The sequence below is a fragment of the Monomorium pharaonis genome, chromosome 6, assembly GCF_013373865.1.
Source record: "Monomorium pharaonis isolate MP-MQ-018 chromosome 6, ASM1337386v2, whole genome shotgun sequence".
Lineage (NCBI taxonomy): Eukaryota > Metazoa > Arthropoda > Insecta > Hymenoptera > Formicidae > Monomorium > Monomorium pharaonis.
In genome coordinates, this window is record NC_050472.1 from 17,599,273 (window position 1) to 17,623,845 (window position 24,573).

The following is a 24,573-nucleotide window of genomic DNA, read 5'->3' on the forward strand; positions in this document are numbered from 1 at the left end:
ACGTTAGACAAGGCTCATTCAATTATTTCAGCTCAACAGACACTTTTAAATAGGCAACAGAATGTACAAGAGGACAGAGCCAACACACAACCAGGTAACCTAGATGTAAAATTACCTACTCTAAAGTTGCCTACCTTTGCAGGTGAATAAGAGCAATGGATGCTATTCAAGGACGCATTCACGTCTTTGATCCATGATAATTATAAACTCTCAGTGGTACAAAAATTTCAATATTTGCGCAGTGTTTTGAAAGACGAAGCTTTGCAAGTAGTCAGCGGCTTGAATACATCGCGGAGAACTACAATGTATCGTGGGATTTATTGAAGAATCATTATGATGAACAAAAAATTGATCGTTAATAGCCATGAGTCACGGTTATTAGATTTTCCGGTGATTACCAGAGACAAACACGTTTCATTGAAACAATTCATTATGCATATACGCACACATCTGAAGGCCCTGCAAGTTTTGGATCAATCTGTTGACAGATGGGACACAATTATTATTTTCTTAGTCAGAAGCAGGATTATCATTTTCAATGTGAATGGAAAGAGGAGATAAGTTAAAAGGGGATTGATTACACGCCTACTACAGAAGAATTCCTCAAATTTTTAGGCGAAAGGTGTTGCACATAGGAAATGCTGGCAAAAATAGATCAGAAGCTATACAGAAAGACAAACGACAAACGAGTAACTTTAGCTACGACTTCGCAGATTTGTTGCATGTGTAAAGAATCTCATTACCTGTTCAATTGTTCGGAGTTTTTGAAGCTGCTTATGTCAGATCGTTTAGCAACAGTACAGAAACATCAATTATGTATTAATTGTCTAAAGGCTGGCCATTTTGCTAAAAATTTCAAGTCTTCAAAATGTCGAAAATGTGCAAAGGCACATAATACCTTGTTACATATGGAACAAACGGAATTGTCTGGAAAAGAATCTCAAAGTTCGTTATCAAAGGATTCGGCAGAACCAGAGAAATCCGTGTTGATGCATTGTTCAAGAATAAGAGAGCTCAACCATTCAACACAAAATGCAGTAGGAAATTACAAACGCTTTAAAGGCTGATTCGCAGATTATTTTATCAACTGCACAAATTTATATGCGTGATAATCAATGCAGAAAACAGATTTGCAGAGTGTTACCAGATTCTGCTTAACATTCGCATCTTATAACAGAGGACTTAGTTATAGATTAAATTTGTAGTATGACAAAGAAGCATTCTCACTTGGCGGCACATGCGTAATGCTACTGAAATAAAGAAATTCACCGAAGTACACATTGAATCTCTACATTTGAAATTTAAAGTAGAATTGCGCTGTTTTGTACTTCTACATATTACGGAACGACTACCACAAATTAAAATAAACAAAGATAAGCTTTTTAACCTTCCCGATGATTATCTATTGGCAGATCCTGATTTTGATAAACTTAGGAAGACAGATCTATTAATAGGTGCAAGTCTGTTGTGGGATCTTGTGTACGCGAAAGATTAAAGGGGGAAGAGTATATCCCACATGGCACAGTACATACCTTGGTTGGATATTGGGAGGAGAAATCGTCGATACGAGATTAGAAACCGCTACTTTATTAGTAACTAATCAATCCTTAGAGGAGCAAATAGAAAGATTTTGAAGAATAGAAGAGTTACAAGCAGTCAAAAGACTTAGCGCTCAAGAAAGCTACTGTGAAGCATATTTTAAGACAATAGTCTCAAGAAATGATACTGGAAGATTTATTGTACGTTTGCCAAGAAACGAAAGAGTAACGATAGGAGAGTCAAAATCACAGGCTTTAAGAAAATTCCATACACTAAAGTGACGCTTTAGAAGACAACCGTTGTTGAAAATCAAATATGTAATTCATGGATGATTACAAAAAACAAGGACATATGAGTTAATTGCCAGCAGATACGAAATTGGACGAAGCTGGTTTTACAGATAGTAGTACAACTAAACTTAGGGTTGTATTTGATGCATCTTCGACGACAAACCACAATAATTCGCTCAACGACATGATTTATCTTGAACCTAATTTGCAAGGTGATTTGCTGCATATTTTAATAAGATTCAGATTATACGAGTACATGTTCACAAGTGACATTGCTCAAATGTTCAGGCAAGATTTGGTAGCTAAAGAAGTTCGTCATTCCCAGTTAATAATTTGGAAAAAGAGTGAAGAAGCTCCCACAAGAATATACGTTTTAAATATATATTGTACCACGTGTGCACCTTTTTCGGCAATGCATTGTTTAAAGCAACTAGCAAAAGAAGATGGTGATCAATTTCCACTTGCAAAACGATCTCTAATCTCAGATTTTTATATGAATGATGTCTTTGCCGGAGCAGACACCATAACAGAAGCAATTGCGTTGCAAAAACAACTTGCCGCGCTCTTGGCCAAAGGACGGTTTTAACTACAAAAATGGAGCAAGTACTGCAACGGTGCAGGAACGCATCAATATTAATGAACGAACTCAAGAAACCGATAAATTAAATAAATGCTTTAACATCTCCCGCCCCTTTTGAAAATCTTTCAAAATAAACATTTAATCTTACAGTAAGTAAATATTCAAATTAATGAACACAAACTAATTCTCCTTTAATGGCAGCGAGTAAACACTTCTCACAGGTTGCTTATATTATCCATTAACAGTCTTGACAGTAATCACTTGAGTTTTACCGGCTGGCCCTGGATGCAACGCAATCACTCGTCCAGTAACCCATTTCAAGGAAGGTAGATGATCTTCTTTTAACAAGACGAGTTCCCACTGGTAAACCTCGGTCTCCCTTGGTCCATTTGTATCGATGTTGTAATGCAACTAGGTATTCTCGTTGCCAACGAGTCCAAAAGTTCTGACGGATTTTCTGTAGATGTTGGAACTTACTCAACTTATTATCTGGATCCTTGAGATAGCATTTTTGAGTCGGCTGCAACAAGTAGTCACCAATTAGAAAATGAGATGGCGTTAACATGAATAGATCGAGGATCAGAAGAAAGAGAAATTAAAGGCCTAGAATTTAGGACTGTCTCAATTTTAATCAACAAAGTATTGCACTCTTCAAATGTTAGCACAAGCCCTTTGATGACCGCGTACAAATGTTGTTTCATGCTTTTTACAGCAACCTCCCACAACCCTCCGAAGTTTGGAGTCTTAGGCGGGATAAAATGCCACTGTATTTTTTGTTTTGCTAGTTCGGTTTGAATTAATTCTTCTCGTTGATTTAGAAATTCGTAAATCTCTTTGAGTTCTCGGGATGCTTCCACGAAGTTGATAGCGTTGTCGGAGTACAAATCTGAGCACATACCCCTTCTTTCGGTGAATCGTCGTAACGCTGCCATGAAAGCCTCGATTCTCAGTTCGATAACCAATTCCAAATGTACTGCTTTTGTATTAAAGCAAACAAATAGCGCAATGTAAGCCTTCGAGATATGTGTTCGAGATATTCGACCACGCCGCCTGCTTTCCTTGACTTGCAAATGACTGGCATAGTCCACTCCACTAATAGAGAACGGACGAGTAAACTAATCGATTCTTGACTGTGGTAAGTCACCCATTTTGACTTTAACTGAAGAGAGATGCAGTTCATTTGGAATTGGTTACCGAACTGACAACCGAGGCCTTTATGGCAGCGTTACAACGATTCACCAGAAGAAGGAGCATTTGCTCAGATTTATACTCCGACAACGGACCAACTTCGTGGAAGCATTCCGAGAGTTTAAAGAGATTTACGAATTTTTAATCAACGATAAGAATTAATTTAAACCAAACTCGCAACAAAAAATACAGTAGCATTTTATCCCGCCTAAGGCTCCAAACTTCGGAGGATTGTGGGAGGCCGCTGTAAAAAGCATGAAACGACATTTGTACGCGGTCACCAAAGGGCTTGTGCTAACATTTAAAGAGTGCAATACTTTGTTGATTGAAATTGAGGCAGTCCTAAATTCCAGGCCTTTGACTCCTCTTTCTTTCGATCTTCAAGACCTATCCACGTTAACGCCATCTCATTTTCTGATTGGTGACTACTTGTTGCAGTCGGCTCAAAAATGCTATCCCAAGGATCCAGATAATAAGTTGAGTAGATGGCAACATCTACAGAAAGTCCGTCAGGACTTTTGGACCCGTTGGCAACGAGAATACCTAGCTGCATTACAACATTGATACAAATGGGCCAAGGAAGACCAAGGCTTACCAATGGGAATTCTCGTCTTATTAAAAGAAGATTGTCTACCTTTCTTGCAATGGATTACTGGTTGAGTGATTGAGTTGCATCCAGGGCCGGGCGGTGAAACTTGAGTGGTTACTGTCAAGACTGTTAAGAGGATGCTAAAGCCGTGTGTTTTACCGACATTCTGTTCAACCATTTAGTTTCGAATTGAATTTATAGAATTGATATTCCTTTTACACTTTTAAAGCACACAAATAAAGCCAGGGACGATTAGATAAAGACCAAAAATGCAAAAAATTTTTAAAAGTTTATTTGTTTATAAACATATTTGCTTCAAAATACAAGTTATGTAGCTTATACGTACAAATGAATGGTGTTCCCGGGTTCGGAATAGATTGAAGAATAAGACTATAATCGTCAAATTACGATTACAAACCGTAAAAAAAAGATATTTATATAATAAAAGCGCTTAAACGAATAAAATTTTTGATCACATAAATATTTTTTTACGACTTGTAATCGTAATTTGACAAATATAGTCTTATTCCTTTTATTCCAAACTGCGAGACACCATTTATTTGTAAGTATAAGCTATATAACTTGTATTTTAAAGCAAATTTTTTCATGAACAAGGATAAATAATGGCTCTGCATTATCGACTTCAATCAAGTTTGATGGGCAGTTTAGCATCCTCTTAATGGACAATATAAGCGACCTGTGAGAAGTGTTTGCCCGCTGCCATTAGAGGAGAATTAAAGTTTGTATTTATTAATTTAAATATTCACTTACTGTATGATTAAATGTTTATTTTGAAAGATTTTCAAAAGGGGCGGGAGATGTTAAAGCATTTACTTATTTTGTTTGATTTATCGGTTTCTTGAGTTCGTTCATTAATGTTGATTTGTTCCTGCACCATTTGTTCGCAGCATTTGTTCCATTTTTAATGTGCGTATGCGCAGCGAGCAGTTAGATGATGTAAGAAGGAGAGGACGCTCGCTCGACAATAAAGAGTTAATTTGCAAATTTTGGTGTTATTTGTTACCCAGCAAACCTCGCGAACATGTTCTCTACAAAAGTTTTGTACTCTTTACAATGGCATTTTATACTCTTTAAAATGGTATATTTATATTTTTTAAAAACTTCAAATTTTTGTATTTACCCTTACCCACACCCCTTTTTGCAACATTTTGAAAATTTTGTAAGGACAAAAATTAAAGAGCATTAAAAGTTAAATAGATTCATATATAATAAAATATGAGTTCCACTATTCCCAATTATTGGCAAAACGAGATGATAATCTCGTGCTATAGGCGTCGCGCTAAAAGTAGTGTTACGTTATTTTTTTAATCGCGTCACACTCAATAATTGCCTCTTTTGCGTATACATTATTGCGTATACGTTATTAAATCATAAAAACGGATTAATCTTAATTACATAATACTCAATGTGTTACACGATATAAAGCATATATATATATATATATATTGTTGCGTGCCGCGTGTCGCCCGATACACCCCTGAAGCGCCAGTCAGCTGACGGACCGATCGATATTTTCGATCGGCCGGTTGCCGGAAGAATTTGTTATTAAAATAATTGAATTGAACGGCTGGTTGTCGGGAAATATTTTGTAAACAAATATTGTAGACAGTTTAACGTCGGACTCCTGCCGAGGAGGACGTGTCACGCGTTTTCTCTGTTGCAATAAAGCTTTTTGAGTTCCATAGACGTTTTGATTTTCTCAACGCGAGTGTGTGTGTGAGTGCGGGAGTGTCTTTCGACGTTCCGGCGCAACAATTTGGGGGCTCGTCCGGGATCGGACGAGCGAGCGAGCCGACGGGAGTTTTTCCGACGTCGTAAGGAATCAAAATGTCGACGACTCACTCGCCGAAGAAGACTCGCTCTCAGCACCAGGCGGCGAGCTCAGACGAGACTAGCGCGATGGAGGCTGTTCTCTTCGAGTTACATCAGATGCGCGAGGAGCGGAGACGGGAACGGCAGGAGCAACAAAATTTCCGCGCCGAAATGGAGGCCCGTTTCGTGGAGCGTGAGGCAGCTTTCCGACGAATGGAGGAGCGACTCAACGATACTCAGCTAAGTCGCTCCAATAATATTTCCGCGGGCGAAGCTCCGACAGACGCGGCGCGTGTGGATTTCTTAAACGCGAGCGGAAACGCGAGCGGGGATCGGCCGTCGTTCTCTTTAAGAGAAAAGACCGACACTTATGACGGGACGGTGCCGCTGCGCGAGTTTCTCTCACAGTTTTCTTTCATTTCGCGCGCGAACGGCTGGGACGAGGCCTCCCAAACGGTGGCCCTTGCGTCATGCTTGCGGGGGAAAGCGCGTTCAGTTTTGGATGGGTTGAGCGCGGAAAAAGATAAATTAACGTTTTCGGAATTAAAATCTGAATTGGAATTGCGCTTCGGTGAAAGTGAACTAGCGCAAAATTTTTATTTACAATTCACTAATCGTAGACTTCTCCCGGGAGAAGATTATGCTACGTTGGGCGCGGATCTTGAGCGCCTTTCTCGAAAGGTATATCCAAATTGTCCTCACGAAATGCGCGATAAAGTTGCTTGCGCTCAATTCGTGGCTGCTCTGTCGGACGGTTTCGTTAAACGGACCCTCCAAGTTGAGGGGATATCTTCGCTCAGAATAGCGATTGAGCGGGTCAGAACGTTGAAATTTATAAACGAAAATAGTTTCGCACAAAAGCCGGAGAGGCAAGAGAGCGGAAATTCGGGCGTAAAAGAAAACAAGAGCGCGGAAGATCTTGAATCTTTTTAATTTTAATTATTTTAATTCAAAGTTTGTGTTCTGTTTTGTGTTTTATTATTGTTACAGTATTTATGGAGTTCTGAATAAGGAAGGGGATTCTGGAATTGAGAGCCGTAAGGAAGTTAATTTCCTGGACTGCCTCTTCCACGGTTTTTGACCGTGGTTTTCCCGTGGGACTTGGGTGAATGCCGAGGCAGGGGACAGGGAGCTCTTTGAGCGATGGGTCCACGGAAGATATTCCCCCCCCTGATCCCGAAGAAAGAAGAACGAAGCGCACAAGACTCGGCGGAAGAGGAGTTCGAGGACGGCTGGAGGAATACGGACTAAGGAATTCTTTGTGGGAGCCTGGCCAGCTTCGCGAAGAAGGAAGCCCGTGTGGAGAACCTCCCTGGAAGAGGACTTTGGTGGACGTGGTCCGGTAACTCGCTACAGAAGTACGAAAAGGGCAAGAAATCGTCCTGGAACCAAAGAAGGTCCTTTTCCAGAAGTGTCGCAAGCTGTTTTTCGGATTGTCGGGACGACAATTCAGAAGAAGGGGAGCAGTGTTGCGTGCCGCGTGTCGCCCGATACACCTCTGAAGCGCCAGTCAGCTGACGGACCGATCGATATTTTCGATCGGCCGGTTGCCGGAAGAATTTGTTATTAAAATAATTGAATTGAACGGCTGGTTGCCAGGAAATATTTTGTAAACAAATATTGTAGACAGTTTAACGTCGGACTCCTGCCGAGGAGGACGTGTCACGCGCTTTCTCTGTTGCAATAAAGCTTTTTGAGTTCCATAGACGTTTTGATTTTCTCGACGCGAGTGTGTGTGTGAGTGCGGGAGTGTCTTTCGACGTTCCGGCGCAACAATATATATATTGTTACGCGCGCGCTCGCGGAAATGAAAAGACACTTTTAACGTACTCTTAACGAACAGCTTTATTCTTATCGTTTACAATTAACGACCGATCTGGCTCGATGCCTCTTAACGACTGTTTGTTTATTCCCGTCAATTCCCGTTGTCCGGCGCCAAACAGCTGACCGCCGCCGCCGATCGACATTGCCGATTCGACAGCTGATTCGCGGATGGAGAGTATACCGGGCAACGCGCGTAACAAATATATATATATATATATATATATATATATATATATATAACAAAAGCATATATATGCAGGAATGAGAAAGTTACTTTTTAAAAGTAACGGTAACTCATTACCGATACTCGTTACTGTTACCGTTACTAAGAAATAACGATTCGCTACTTTTTCCGTTACTTTTTTAATACTAAAACGAGATTAAATAACAAATTTGTAAAATATTTTTTTATTTAAAATATTAACGTAACTTATTTTTTATATTTGCAAAATAAAAATTTTTTAAACATTGTTTCAAAATACCTAAAATGTAAATAAAAAAGTTTATTTATAAATTTATAAGTATAGCCAAATTTTTATTTTTACTCTTTATATAATTTTATTAAACTTACAATTGTTTTTTTAAAATGTATAAAATTACAAGGATTATTTGGATTAGGATATAGAATTATAAATTATTCTATAAAATAGAAATTTTTTAATTTAATTGATAATTTTTATTAATTTTCAATAAAAGTTGATATACTAATATATCATTATTCAGATTACCTTTACAAGGTGATAAAACAGTATTACTAATACTAATCATTTTTTCAACAGCTGCGCTGCTTGGTACAGTTGTATTGAATTTAATAAATAGTTTTTTTTTTTTAAATTTTGAGCAGTCTTGCAATAAACTTAAAGACTGATTTGTAAAGTTTGTTCATAAGAGCTAGGGTCTGTAATTGGGCGCATTCAACAGACGGAACGGATTAGTGAGCGCTCAGTGATTCTTTAATATGATTAGTTCTTGTTTTTGTTGGATTTAGAAGCCGAAACCAATCACAATAAAGAATTGCTGAGCGCTCACTGATCCGCTTCGTCTGCTGAATACACCCACGATACCTTAAAATTGTTTTTATAAGATAAATTTAACTGCGAATATCAGTTAAATAAAGATTGAAAATGTAAAAATTATGATATGTTATAGGTAGAAAATTCGAACTATAAAAAGTAATAAAGGTAAAAGTAAATTCGTTACCGTTACTAAAAAAATGTAACTACGTTACCGTTACAGTTATAGAAAAAAAATAACGCCGTTACTAGTCCGTTACCAAAAAAATAACTGTAACGATAACAGCGTTGCAAGTAACGCGTTACTTTCCAATCCTGTACATACGTATGTGTACGGTATTGCAAGAATTAAAATAGTGCCGTGATGGATAATATTAGAATAGAGATGATTTTATCTCTGCCATCATCACTTTCTATCACTTTCTGTCACTTTTTATTTCAATTTTCTAATTCTGTATTTATTTAAAAAAAAAATATTTTACAACCAGTGAAATGTTAATAACAAATTTTATGTAACCATCTATTATATATTACAATTTTAATTTTTAGTTTATAAAATTAATTTTCTTTATTTATTTTAAATTTCAAAATATTTATTTTAATATTGTGTATTGTTATCGATTGCTGTGAATGGCAATACGCGCAAAAAAAGAACGTAGGTCAAAAAACGTAGGTAAAAGAAAATAACAAGAAGGAAAGATAATAAAGGAAGGCTAGCAAAAATATTTAAGTTTTATTTAAAGTGATATAAAATGAATGTAGAATTAATGTAAACGTAATATAAAATTAATACGTACATTATAATAAATGTAAATATATTATAGATTAATATATAGCAAAATGTATCTTTAATATTTAAAATTGCTGTAAAAAATGATTTTTTTAATAAATACGAAATGAGATAAAGATAACAAAAAATAAATGACGATGACAGAATTAAACGACATACATTTGCTTTTTAAAATTAAACAATCGATAAATTAAAGAATTAATCTATTTTAATATATACTAGAACATTACAAGCGCGCGCTGCACGCGCGCTGTTTGACTTTTCACTTTAAAAATAATAATAATTGCAATTTAATTTTCTCTATCTTTCGTTTACATTAATCAAACGTCTTCTGCAATTTTGAATAAAAAAATGTAAAGTTTAATTATACATACATATATACATACCTACATTCCTACCTACATACATACATACCTACTTGCATACTTATTGCTATCTAGCTACCTAGCTACATATTTATCTAGTTATGCTCGCTTGTTTGCTCCCTCCCTCCCTCCCTTTTTCACTCACTCACTCACTCACTCACTCACTCATTCACTCACTCACTCACTTACTCACTCACTTACTCCATACTCACTCCTCGCTCACTTCCTACTCACTCTCACTCACTCACTCACTCACTCATTCACTCACTCCTCACCCACTCACTCACTTACTTACCTACTCACTTACTCCTTACTCACCCCTCACTCACTCCTCGCTTACTTACTCACTTACTCCTTACTCACTGCTCGCTCACTCTTCGCTCACTCCTCGCTCATTCACTCGCTCACTCACTCGCTCATTCCTCGCTCACTCCTCGCTCACTCACTTGCTCACTCTTCACTCACTCACTCCTCACTCACTCACTCACTCACTCACTCACTCACTCACTTACTTACTCACTTACTCCTTATTCACTCTTCACTCACTTCGGGCTTACTTACTCACTTACTCCTTACTCACTGCTTGCTCACTCCTCGCTCATTCACTCGCTCACTCCTCGCTCACTCCTCGCTCACTTCTCACTCACTTTCATTCACTCTCACTCACTCACTCACTCACTCACTCACTCACTCACTCACTCACTCACGCACGCACCCCATCCAAGTCGCTAACCCATGTGCACATTGCAAACAAGTAAAGTTCACATGTGTTTGCAGGTTTTTAATACAATGTATGGTAACGGTATTAACACTTACTCATTTTACAAGTACACCCATAAAAAATGTAAACAAAGACATTGCTTCGCTGTGGTCACAAACACACACACACATTTAAATTTTTGTCTACAAATTATGGATTTCTTACCGACTTAAAAAAAAATTTTTTCGAGTCGCCAAAAATCTTTCTTGCATATGTTTTTTTTCACTAAAAGAAATTTCCAAAATTTAAACTAAATTGGAGATTGGTCGTTTTCGGAAGCTAAATATTTTGTACATATTTTTATGTCCGAGTTTGTCAGGTATAAAAAAAATTATGATAAACATTTATGAAAATATTTAAAATAAATATTTATACCATTATTATCAAAGAATATAAAAAATATTTCAAGTTTATATACTACTAGACACCACAGACGCGCACTTCGCGCGAGTTACTTAACTTTTTATTTTTTACTTTTTAAAAATAAATTACAACAATAAATGTATAGATAATATTTACACAAATTTGACAGCTGTCAAAATTGCAATGACAGCTACTCTTGCAACACGAAGTATGCGAACCAAGAGAACCAATCGGCATCGCGGAAAAGCGACAACAATAAACTTCGAGAAATGCGAGCAATCGACTTTACATGCCTTTTTTTTAGATAGGATGGGGCGTTCTTTATGAAAACGGCTATCTCCCTGCACATTTTATTTCTTAAAATAAATAAATGTTTAAGTGCTGAAAATTTTTGTTGATCTTTTTACTTTTGAATACCATGTGGCAAATTTGGAAATGCAAAATGGCAGACCCATAATGGCGGTCAAAACAAAAAAAGAAGCTATTATTTATAATATAAAATAGCATTTGCACATTATTTGACCGTGAAAAAGGGCCAATTTAGATGTGTCCTGGGTTTGAGAGTGTTGTTAACCCTTAAAATACACTTTGGGTTAAAATAACCCAAAAAGAAATTTATAAAATTAAAATTAAGATTTACTGATATCCATTTTGAAACGATTGGATTAACCTTAATATTAAATGTTTAAAAAATATACTTAATTTTTAGTTTAAAATAATTGATTTTTTGTCGTAGTAACCATTGAAAGTAGCTTTGGATCATTTTGACATTATTAAAGTATCTTTTTGTAAGTACTTTATTGACAGAATCAATAGATTAGAAAAATCATGCTACTTTTAATTCTTAAAATTTAATCCTACACATTTCCTGTATGAGACATAGTTATAATGCGCATTGAGTCAAAATGACACAAAGCCGTTTTCAATAGTTACTGCGACGAAAAAATAAATTATTTTGCATTAAAAATTAGGTGTATTTTTTAAACATTCAAAATTAAGGTTGATCCAATTGTTTGAAAATAGATATCAATAAATTTTAATTTTAATTTTATAAATTTCTTTTCGAGTTATTTTAATTCAAAGTGTATTTTAAAGGTTAACAACACTGCTTAAAATCAGGACATACTTGAATCAGCCATTTTCTGGGTCAAATAATGTGCAAATGTTATTTTATATTATAAAGACTTCTTTCTTTGTTTTGGCCGCCATTTTAAGTTCTTTATTTTGCATTTCTAAATTTGCCGCACGACATTCAAAAGTCGAAAAATCAATAAGAATTGTTAGCACTTAAACATTTACATATCTCAAGAAATAAAATGTGCAGGAGGATGGCCGTTTAAAAAAAAACGCCTCATATACACAACTAGTATTTTAATTCTTGCTCCATTTGTTTGTTTTTTGTATATTACTATGTTGCATTATATACATATATTCTGTATAATAATAATTTGACATATTTTTATAATTTTAATAATATTAAAGTTAAGAAAAACAAGAGAGTAAAAAATAAGGTAATTATTCACCTATACGGAGCCATCCCCGATTTCAATGTCCTTCACATATATTATCAGGGACATGACCTTAAATAACTTTTCCTTATAACTTAACTCATTGGCTGTGTAAGAGAATTGTACTATTTGGGCCAAAAGTGTGTTGAAAAAAAGTCGGATTATTATAAAACTTGGTACCCCTATGTTTTTTGGCTCTCTAAATCCAAATATAATGTCGGATTTACAAAATTCAAAATGGCGGGTTCAATATGGCGGAGAAAAATACAAAAAATAGACGGAATTAGTATTTTGAAGCGCCATATTGCATCCGCCATTTTTGAATTTTGATTTTATATTCGGATTCAGAGACCCAAAAAACATAAGGGTACCAAATTTTATGAAAATCAGACCATTTTTTGTAATTTTGATCCGCCATATTGGATCCACCATTTTGAATTTTATACATCTGACTTTGGATTCGTAATCAGCGACCCCAGAAACTCCCGAGTAACAAGTTTCAAGCAAATTCAGAAAGTTTTATTTTGTTTTTTCTACGTTGCGGATATAGCCGTCATACACACTCTTGGCCACTTTTGTTTTTGCGGCTATAGCCGTCATACACAGTCAACCGGTTAATCGTCGGTCATTGTTCGTTAAAAAGTTATTAACAAAAGAAGTTTGAAAAATATCCACGTAAAATAGAACCACACACACGCGCGCGCGCACACGCGCACACACACACACACACACACACAGAGAGAGAGGGGGGGGGAAGAGAGAGAGAGAGAGAGAGAGAGAGAGAGAGAGAGTGCATGTGGGGGAGCTTCGACCTCCTTCTCCTGCACCCACTCCGTTGGTAATGGTGCTTTATACAGAAATACGCAAAAGTATAATACTTTGTTGAGAAATAACTCACACAAAATTTCTACACAAAATTTGGTGTGGAAAGAGAATGTATTCTCAGAAAACGCGTGAGCGGGGGAGCGGCGGAGCTTCTACCCCTGCATTCCCAACCTGTAATTTTTCCTAACTCTAACCCATCAATTTTACGTCGCTATTTCGTTAATGTGAGAACATTGGAAACGAACAGCGTGGGAAGTCGCAAACCCATGTGGTACGGTACAAACGTGGACGTCATTTACTTTATGTTCAAGTATATTAATATTGCAGTAAAAGTGCCGAATGGGTTTGCTTCGTGTAGAAAGTCAATAAAAGGGAAAAAGAAAAAATGCTGAGCTCAAATATTCAATTTTTTAATTGTATTTGATTAAACGACGTCCACGCTTGTAATATATCACATGGGTTTGCAACTTTCCACGCTGCTCGTTTCCAACGTTTTCACATTAATTAAATAGCGACGTAAAATTGGTGGGTTAAAGTTAGAAAAAGATTACGGGGAGGGGCAGGAGCCCTCCCCCTCCGTCCACACGTTTTCTGAGAATATATTCTTTTTCCACACAAAATTTTGTGTGAGTTATTTCTCAACAAAATACCGTACTTTTGCGCATTTCTCTATAGGGCACCCTTACCAACGGAGTGGGTACGGGAGGAGGAGGCCGATGGCGCCTCCCTGTATATGTGTGTGTGTGTGTGTATGTGTGTGTTCTATTTTACATGAATATTTTTCAAATTTCTTTTATTAATAACTCTTTAACGAACAATGACCGACAATTGAGTTATAAGGAAAAGTTACTCAGGATCATGTCCCTGATAACTTATGTGAAGGACATTGAAATCGAAATTATATAGGTAAATAATTACTAAAAATAATACAAATCAAAAGCAGATACTTACATGTTCACAAAAGAACAATACTTATAACAGTACACTATCCAATATACTTGTTTACATTACTAATTACAAGCTGAAAAGGCAGCTTTCCATTATGTTTATATATATATATCTATACAGATGTTTATATACATTTTACACATGACACAAGTGAACAAATTTAGCATACAGAATATATATATTAATATGCATGTGTTAGAACTATTTTTCTTTGTACTATTTTAATACTGATTAATCTTTCTGCAAACGCCACCTTGGATATGATATTTTTTACATAATTGTGCCTGCAGAGGTAAAATCATCTGTATTCTAATATTACACATTACGATACTATTTTAATTCTTGCAATAAGTACACATACGTGTATTTTACTTTTGTTATATGTATGTATGCATTTATGCTTTATATTGTGTAATACGTTGGGTATTATGTAATTAAGATTAATCCGTTTTTAAGTAGTAGTATAAAAATATACGACGGTGGAAACCATATGTTATTATATATATATATATATGAGTGAATTCGGCTTTTAATGCTTTTTAATTTTTGTTTTTACAAAACTTTGTAAATGTTACAAAAAAAGAGTAGGGATGAGGGTAAATTAAAAAATTTGAAATTTTTGAAAACTATAAATATACCATTGTAAAGAGTACAAAATATTATAAAACTTTTGTATAAAATAATTTTTATAAATCCTATATTTTTAAAGATATTTGCCAGAAACAAAAAAATGCGTTATTTTTGAGGGGTGGTTTCAACCCCTAAGCGTTGAGATACGCAACTAAAAAATATATAGATCTAATATTTTGTTATGTAGAACATCTACTACATACCCAAAGCACATTAAAATCGGTGAGGAACACTTCCGACCATTCTCTTGTTAGTGATTCTTTAATATGATTCTTGTATTTAGCTTTTTACTTGATTTAGAAATAGAAACTGGTTATAATAAAAAATCATTGAACGCTTACTAATCTGTTTTATCTGCTGAACAAGTTTAATAGTACAATTTGTTATGGTTAAAATCCCATGTAATTCAAATTATGTAACATCTATATAACATAAACATGACAATTGTTACATAACATGCGACTGCAGTCATATTATTTTGTTTATTGCAACAGATAAATAACGAAGTTATTTTAATATTTTAATATTTTAATTTTATAACTACCAAGTAATACTGTTCAGTTGTTAATTGCTGATTTTCTCGAAACTGTGCACACTTACAGTAATATATTAAAAAAACACGTTTTTTTTAATACTACTATAAGTGTGCACATTGTTTTGGCCCATAAGTCATTTTAAGGGTAAAAGTATAATCCTTTGAATCATGAATTATTCTAACAATTGGATTTTTATGAAAAACGGTACTTAAATTAAAATGGACTAGGGGTTTTCGGGATCGGTTGCTGATTACAAATCTGAAGTCAGATTTTGAAAATTTAAGATAGTGAATTCAATGTGACTGTCAAGAATTCTTAAAAATGATCAATCTTAACAAGAATTTGTATTTAGAGTTCTTCCGATCGCTGATGATAAATTTGGAATTAGGTTTGCATAATTCGAAATGGACTGATTGAATATGTCTGACATAAATTTATTACTTTTTTATATTATTTTTCAAGTTTAAAAAAATCTGTATTTAAGATTTTTTTAAATTGATAACAGTTTGAAATTAAATTTTCAAAATATTAGGTGTACAACTTTGCTTTCACCGTTTTTTTTTTTTTTTTTTTATTTTAATTCAAGGCTTTATTGTGAAAAACTGGTTATAAATTTACGATTTAAAGTATTGTTCATTGCTGGCCACTACTTTCTCCCATCTTTCTGGCAGCATACGAATCCCGCGTCGAAAAAACTGGTCATCTTTTGAGACGATTCACGAATCGATCCAATTTTCATTTCTCCATAAGACGGAAGTGCTGGTCAGCCAAGCCGTGTGTCATTGATCGAAACAAGTGATAGTCAGAGGGAGCAATGTTCGGAGAATACGGCGGGTGGGGTAGGACTTCTTATTTTAACGTTTCCAAGTATGTTTTGACGGGCTTTGCGACATGAGGTCGAGCATTGTCATGTTTCAAAATCACTTTATCGTGTTTATCGTTGCATAGCGGTCATTTGTCTTTCAGTGCTTGGCTCAAACGCATCAATTGCTTTCGATACCGATTGCCTGTGATTGTTTCAGTCGGTTTTATAGTAGCTCATAATACACTACGCTGAGCTGGTTTTACCAAATACAGAACATGACCTTAGAACCGTGAATATTCGGTTTGGCCGTCGACGTGTAAGCATGGCCGGAAAGTTCTTATGATTTTCTGCGCTTGAGGTTATTGTAATGAACCCATTTTTCGTCTCCAGTCACAATACGAAGCAGAAATCTCTTCCGTCTTTGCTTTGCAAGCTGTTCACAAGCAAGTAAACGCCGCCTCAACATCTCTTAGCTTCAACTCGCACGGCACCCAATTTTCTTGCTTCTGAATCATTCTCATGACTTTCAGGTGTTTTGAAATGGCTTGTTGAGTTACTCCCAATAATCCTATCAATTTTTCTTGCATTTGACACGAGTTTTGATCAAGTAATATCTCCAATTCTGCATCTTTGAAAACCTCTCTTCCACTGCCATGCCAGTCTTCGACGTCAAAATCACCGTTCTTAAAGCGTTGAAACCACTCTCCGCACGTTCTTTCACTAATAGCGATTTCACCATATGTATTTGAGAGCATTCGATGAGCCTCAGCTGCAGATTTCTTTATATTGAAGCAAAAATTAAAATCTCCCGCAAATGACGAGAATTTGGCTCGTAAGCTGACATTTTCAATCGAGAATAACTTTATGATGCAGACACAAATCGACTAATATTTCGATGGAGTTATGTTTACAAATGCCTAAGCTTATTGTATGATGTCTACGATCTATTTATTTCGACTACTACTTACCGCTACAGCCATCTATTTGAAAACGGCGGAAGCAAAGTTGTACACCTAATATAAGAAATCGGATTCAATATGGCAAGGAAAACTTCAAAAATCGTAAGAATATTTACGAAGATTGACATCTAAGGATTTTTTCAAGGCTGCTGGTTGTGAATTAAAGATCAGTATTCAAAAATTAAGATATCAATTGAAACGGCTTCAATTTTTACACGAATTGATATAAAAAGATTCTTTTCTGGCTTTTTTTCTTAGCATGATTCAGAATCAACGACGAGGACGTGGAAAGATTCTAGCTCTGACTTCAAATTCGTAATCAGCGCCTTGAAAATTTTTATATACCGATATTTATAAAAAATTAATTGTTAGAATAATTTGTAACTCAAAGGATTATAGAGCGATTTTTACCCTTAAAACAACTTATGGGCCGAAACAAAAAAACACGTGTTTGATGTTTCTTTTAATATACTATGAGTGTGCACAGTTTCATGAAAATCGGCGATTAACAACTGGGTATTGTATACAAGAAATAAATTTTGTAATTATAATATAAATAGAATGTAACATTTGTTATATTCTATGTTATTCTCATATCATATTGCATTTATATTTGATGTTTACTAGGAAGTGTAGAAGCGAATTTCAAATGTAAGAAATTAGCCAATCATATTGTTTTCAAACGTAATGATATGATCAGTTAAAATAAGTTATTAATATTTTTTTATTTATTTACTTTTACTTTTGCACCGAACTTACTCCAAATATGTAGGCAACGCTTAAAAGTTAAAAATGAAATGTTTGAAATTTTATTTAATCAAACTTTTTGATTATTGTAAAATTGAAGTAATGAATTTTATTTTATTAAAAATATCAAGTTGTAAAAGCATTTGATGTAACCTGTTTTTGTAGTCTTATATGTTAATTATAAATATTATACATACATTTTTTATATGAAACAATATCTTGCAAATGAAATTTTAAAAATCAACATTTTAAATAGCACAAATCCAAATAAACATTCCAAATAGTACAATGTTCAAAATTAGAACATAATTATCATTTCATGTGATTATTTCCGATTCACAATTTTGCTTTTACAGAATTAAAATTTTTTTCTAATTAAAGTATACACAAAAACAATCTGCACGTAACAATTTTGTACAAAAATGAAAAAATTTATAATTTTACAATTTTTTCGTTTTTTTATGTAAAATTGTTATGTGCAGATTATGTATTTCTCTGTACTTTAATTATGAAAAAGAATTTTTAATCCTACAAAGACAACTAAAAGATTAGTGAATTGAAAATAATCACATTGATCGGTTAAACAGGACAACTTTAGCATCCTCAGACGCCTTTAAAATATCTTTTAATTATATTTTTAAAAGGTGTCTAAAAGACGTCTTATGTTTTGATTTTGAACATTGTGCTGTCTGGGATTATAGCAACTTTATAAAACCTAATGAAACTTTTCATAAATTTTTTTTGTATGTAAAATTATTTTAGATACGTTTTTTATGGACCGAAGCATTTTAATGTTGCTACAACATTTCAAAAACATGTTGCAAAATTATCTCAAAAACTTTACAAATGTTTTTAATAACAATTTTAATATTTTAACGTAATATTTCTCCAATGTTGCAGAAATCTTTTTTGTTATTAGAAATATTGTCTCAACTTTACAAAATTCTTGCAATACGGTTGAAATATTGCAATATTGCTGCGATATTTCTGCAATATTATATACTGTATTATATACTAGATTTTATCTCATTCCATGCAACACAACATTTTAACAATATTGTAATAACTTTGCAATGTTTTACAATATTGTTAAAATGTTGCAATATTGCTGAAATATTATTATTGTATTCTGTGCTGTATAAATTTCACCCTAAAGTATTTTGCATAGAGACACGTGATTTTTACACTTCTTAATATAGTATACTAGCTTGAATAATGACTAATCCGATTGCTATAATCAATATAAAATATTATTAATATAAAATATTATTTTAGAGTTCGGAATTAAGTACATGGCAACGACGAGTAGCGGAGTTAAGTGGACGTGTCGCCGAGTTAGAGGAAACTCTATCCAAAACGCAAAAAGATCTTCTGAAAGCGCAGGAAGCGGGTCTCAAACTGCAAAGAGATTTGCGAGAAAACGCGGCACAAAAAGAAGATCAAGAAGAACGAATAGCAACTCTAGAAAAACGATACCTCAATGCTCAACGAGAGTCCACTAGTCTTCATGACCTCAATGAGAAACTGGAGCAAGAGTTGCAGCATAAGAAAGCTCAATTAAAGGTAAATCACACATTACCTCTTATTGTCTCTTTTTGAAATAATTTTTTCATAATTATTTAATTTATTGAAGCTTCAAGAGGAAAAAATTGCGGCTATACAAGAGAAACTAGAACTCGCGGAACAGAAATTAGCTCAATATGCAAAATTGCCAGAAATGGAAGAGCAATTAAAACAGAGGATGGAGGCTCTGACGCAGGTGAGGAGGCCCAACCAGGTACGCAGGGGAATCATATCATGTCATCATTAGCTCTCTTTTTTTTATTCCTCTGCACTTTAACGTTCCAAAATATGATATTTGTATCTAGAAAGCTTGTCTTTCTTAACATCCATTATTGTCGCAAAGTATCCTTTTAGTTGATTTCAAACAATAATAATTTGCTGTTTTTTGTTTTACTACATGTAAATAATAATATTTAGCATTCAATTTAATCAAATATTTTTGTGCACTGCAGTGTGTCTTTGCAATATTTATATTGAGGCACACAAACTGCTAAATATAATTAGAAACTAAATTTACAAACCAAATTTATTTGCATTGAGGATTTTTATTTGCACAATTTTTTTACATCCTACAGTACAGAATACAATATAACATTTCAGCAATATTGCAGCAGTATTCTTGTAATATTACTGAAATATTCTAGGCTGTATGGAATAGTTTTGATTATATTTTATTTTAATATAATTTGCGAATTAACAGAATGCAGCATGTATAGTGAAATTTGACTTAATTTGTACAAAATGTACTTCTGCAAATGATGGATATGTTTTAGACATTATAATGTACAATTTATGAATAGTGTGTTATTTTTTGAATGTTTATTAGGTAATACACTAGCGCAAAAAGAACGAGACAAAAATTTTGACCGAATTTTTAGGCAATCTTCAAAGTGATGCAACTTTGTGAAAAATCATCCAAATTACATGAATTTTTTTTTTAAATTAAAGGGCAAAGACTCTACTTTAAGAATTCCTAGGCGAAAACTTGATTTATAAAGTGTGTAAATTTCAAACTCATATATAATCAACAAAAAACATCGTATCGACATGTTTTTTTTTAATTGTTTTAGAAAAGAATGAACTTTAAGAATCTGAATTAATATTAGTGAGATTTTAACGAAAAACTTGTGAAAAATAATAACAAACTTTTACTTTTTTTAATAAAAAAAAAACATGTTTGTGAATGAAAAAAAAACATGGTTTTTATGCGATACAAAAGAGTCACACTTAACAAATCAAATTTTTACCTTGGGATTCTTAAAGTAGTCTTTGCCCTTTAATTTAAAGAAAGTTTGTGTAATTTGGATGATTGAAAAGTCGAAAGCAAAGTTGCATCACTTTGAAGATTGCCTAAAAATTTCGTCAAAATTTCTGTCTCGTTTTTTTTTGCGCCAGTGTATTTTTCTTCTTTCTTTTTTCTTTTTTTTGTTTTGTATGGGTAACACACTTTTATTTTCTTATTGTTTTATACTGTTTTTGAAATGTCTTATTTAGATTATATAGGAATATTAGAATAATCATGTATACAGAAATGTGTACAATAAGGTATATTTTTTAATTGCTTGAATAACATTTTTATGTAATCATTCTATATCCAATCAATTTTAATCATTTACGAGAGTTGACATTTATCATTAAATTTGTTAGAGTAACGAGAGATAGTTTCATAAATAACAGCCTTACATTAAGTTTGACATATTAGTGTAATATATATATTCATATACATATATGCACTCGTACACACACACACACACACACACACACACACACACACACACACACACACACACACACACACACACACACACACACACACACACACACACATGTGTATATGGAAATACACATCTACAATATGTTGTAAGTCAATATAAGTTATTTTAATTATTTAAAATTTAAGCAGGCTCAGGAGAGGCATGGTAGTGCGGAAGATAGAATTCAAAGACTGGAAGCGCAATTAGAAGAGAAAAATGCAGAAGTGATGCGGGTTAATCAACGGTTAAAGATGAATGAAGAGCATAACACGCGCCTTAGTACAACCGTTGATAAACTTTTATCTGGTAATTTTTTGTCAATTTATTCTATGTCAAATCATCCTATAATAGTTTACGTAGATATGAACCGAAATTATTTAAACATGTATTAATTTTAATACTGTAATAGAAAATGTATAAGTTACTCATAAGAACTGTTGCGCCTTGCGGTACAACAAAATATTTTTGCCGTACCTTGCGGTGCGACAAAAGAGTTTTTGGGATTCGTTGCTGCCCTAGGAGTAGGAACTCGCGGAAAGAAGCAGTTTCTGTAGGCAGGGTCCTCAAATCACTCACTCACTGATTCTAAGTTAAATTGATATAAAAGATTTATTTCTCTGTTGTTATACACTGGTTGCGGTCGGCGAAGGTGCCGCGTCGTGTTACACTAGATTAGATACGGCGCGTGACTCGGAGTTAACGCGTCGTCTCGTTGCTCGCTCGAGATTTGCTAGCGGCTAAGTTCCGAACTCTTAATTCACTCGTCCGGGCCGTACGTATCGGCTTGATTTCTAATTATTGATCTCGCTGGCCGCTGTTCGGCAGCGGCTTAAATAGTGTCGCGGATTTAATTATTAGTGGGGGCATCGGGCCTTCCGCATGACCATATATGGTCATTCCCGCGCGCATCCGGCGAGTTTAGCAACAATTGCCAAAATGCAGGTATGCATTTCCGGTGGCATGATTGTTGCTAAGCTGGATTCGCTACTTCTTTAAGGTGGCTAGTGCGTTGCCCAGTGCGATGACCGGCCGGCAGCGCACGAGGCATGTGTCACCTGACACCTTGTGATAGCGAGCCTTCCTCGGCGAGCTATCTTATAATTTTAATATTTTATTTCCTTTATTTTATGATATAAATTTATTGGTTGTGAGTGTTTCGCTCACAACAGAACTAATAAGTTTTCCTTTGACTATTTATTTGCCTATTTCTACTCGAATTATTATTTACATATACGACCTTATATATTATTTTATTACTACTTATATTTGGATATTGCAGCAACATTTCTGAAATAAATTTAATTTTGACCTAACTGGCCAGATTTAATTCAATTAAATTGAGGCACTATGTTTTGACCATAGATTTTGGTCCTTTTCCTTGATGACTTTTCCTTCGTTCGTTACCGGTTCAACATCTCAGCAACGTAATGCATATACTATGGCATTTTTATTAGATTTTTATATATTTTTTTATCTGTATTTTTTAAGACACACATCATCTGTAAACTACTATTATTGTTTCTTATTAATTGTGTACACTTTATGGTTTTGTATAATTTGTTATCTTATCTTTTATATGACTTATTTGGACATATGTCATAGATCGTATTTTTGTGTGTAATGTAACGTATGTACGAATCGCACTTGAAGAAGATCAAAACCTATGGTCGAAACTACGGTAGTGCCTCAATTTAATTGAATTAAATCTGGCCAGTTAGGTCAACATTAAATTTATTACTTGAGTCTTTTTAGTCTCATACTGACAAAGTAAAGATTATATTGGATTATTATAATTTCTGAAATGTTTTATAGATAGAAATGAAAAATATTTTGTATACCATAGAACATTCCAACAATTTTACAATGTTTCTGCAATATTGATCAAATATTACATTGAATTTTATACTGTCTAAGATATGTTATTCTAAAAGAGTAACTTATTGCGCAAAAAGATCTATATTGTCATTTGTTATGACGATAAGTCGGAACGGGAGTTTTTCTCAGAGGAGTACGATGGTTCGTCCTACCTTAGGGGTTAGGACGAGTGAAGGTTCAGCTCGTGGTTTTAAATGAAAAACACTCCTTATTACTTCAATTCGTTTTCTTTATTCTTTTGTTCAATGCTTACAATCAGCTGTGTTGTGTGTAGCGGTGTTGAATGACATTCGCGATAAGGCGTATAGTAAATGTATTCAAGTCGTACGTATATTGTTACTCTCCGCCCGGTTATTGTGCGTATTAACTTATATAGAATGATGATTGTCTAGTGCAGCGCGAATTTAGAGGGCCAGTGACCGAGTGCAATGGAGCAATTTTCGCAAGGCGTTTCGACATCGATACGCGGTGACAATCTGCTTTGCTAGGCCTTGTTCGTTTGTTAGTTGTTTGTTTTGCATATATCATGTAAATTATAATAGCTATTATAATTAATGCGATAACGCCGTTGGTTATCATCGAGTAAATGAATTGCTTTTGTCAGAAGAACGGCTCTTGGTCACTTTTCAACTTTTGTTTCATTTTTTTGCCTGTATATAACCAAGAGTCGTGAGTTTTAATCCAAATTATGCGTTTGCTTGTGAAATGGTTTAAATTACAATGTTTGTTGTGGTCGTGTATATACATTTGGACTTCGCAAATCGGGTTTGCGTCTATTTTATTTATTGCATGCGTCGCCTTGCATATGTGCTTGGTGTCTATTTTATTGTATTTTCGCATATCGCTTTTGCTTAGAGTGATATATCTTTGTGATATATGTTTGTAATATATGTTCGACGCGTTTATTGCTAAATATTCTGTATTTATTCTTACAGACGAGACGGTACTCTTATGATTATATACAAGTAGGGGGTATTACTCGCATACGTTTATAGATCGGTAGGCTCGTTAGCGGGAATCTTAGTATTGTATACATATTTTTCGCGTCACAATAGGCGCTGATGCTTATTAGTTTTTTTCTCTCTTTTTTATCATTTGTGGTTCTGCATTCCTGTCGAGAGGTAGAGTGCAGCCCCGCTTTGCGAAGAGTTTCCATTATGCGGTCTATATTTGCAATTTTAGAGTGGAGTATGCCCTTTTTTATATATGCTAGATATTCAAAAATTTTGGTTAAGAACTGTGAAGTATTTGTCTAGGTCGTATCGTTTGTTGTGTATGAGTGCTTGATT

At 34.4% G+C, this 24,573-nt stretch overlaps 1 protein-coding gene across 29 annotated transcripts in view; it reads left to right on the top strand.

Moving 5' to 3' along the window:
- Window positions 1-24,573, top strand: part of LOC105833660 (liprin-alpha-1) — a 420,505-nt gene that overhangs the window by 187,398 nt on the left and 208,534 nt on the right. For 26 of the 29 annotated variants that reach the window (XM_036289154.1, XM_036289155.1, XM_036289153.1 and 23 more), the window contains 3 exons: window positions 19,368-19,655; window positions 19,726-19,869; window positions 21,556-21,715. In XM_036289154.1, coding sequence (XP_036145047.1) covers window positions 19,368-19,655; window positions 19,726-19,869; window positions 21,556-21,715 — 592 coding nt within the window. The remainder of the gene's footprint in view (window positions 1-19,367; window positions 19,656-19,725; window positions 19,870-21,555; window positions 21,716-24,573) is intronic. The other 3 variants (XM_036289162.1, XM_036289167.1, XM_036289168.1) reach the window with 3 other exon arrangements.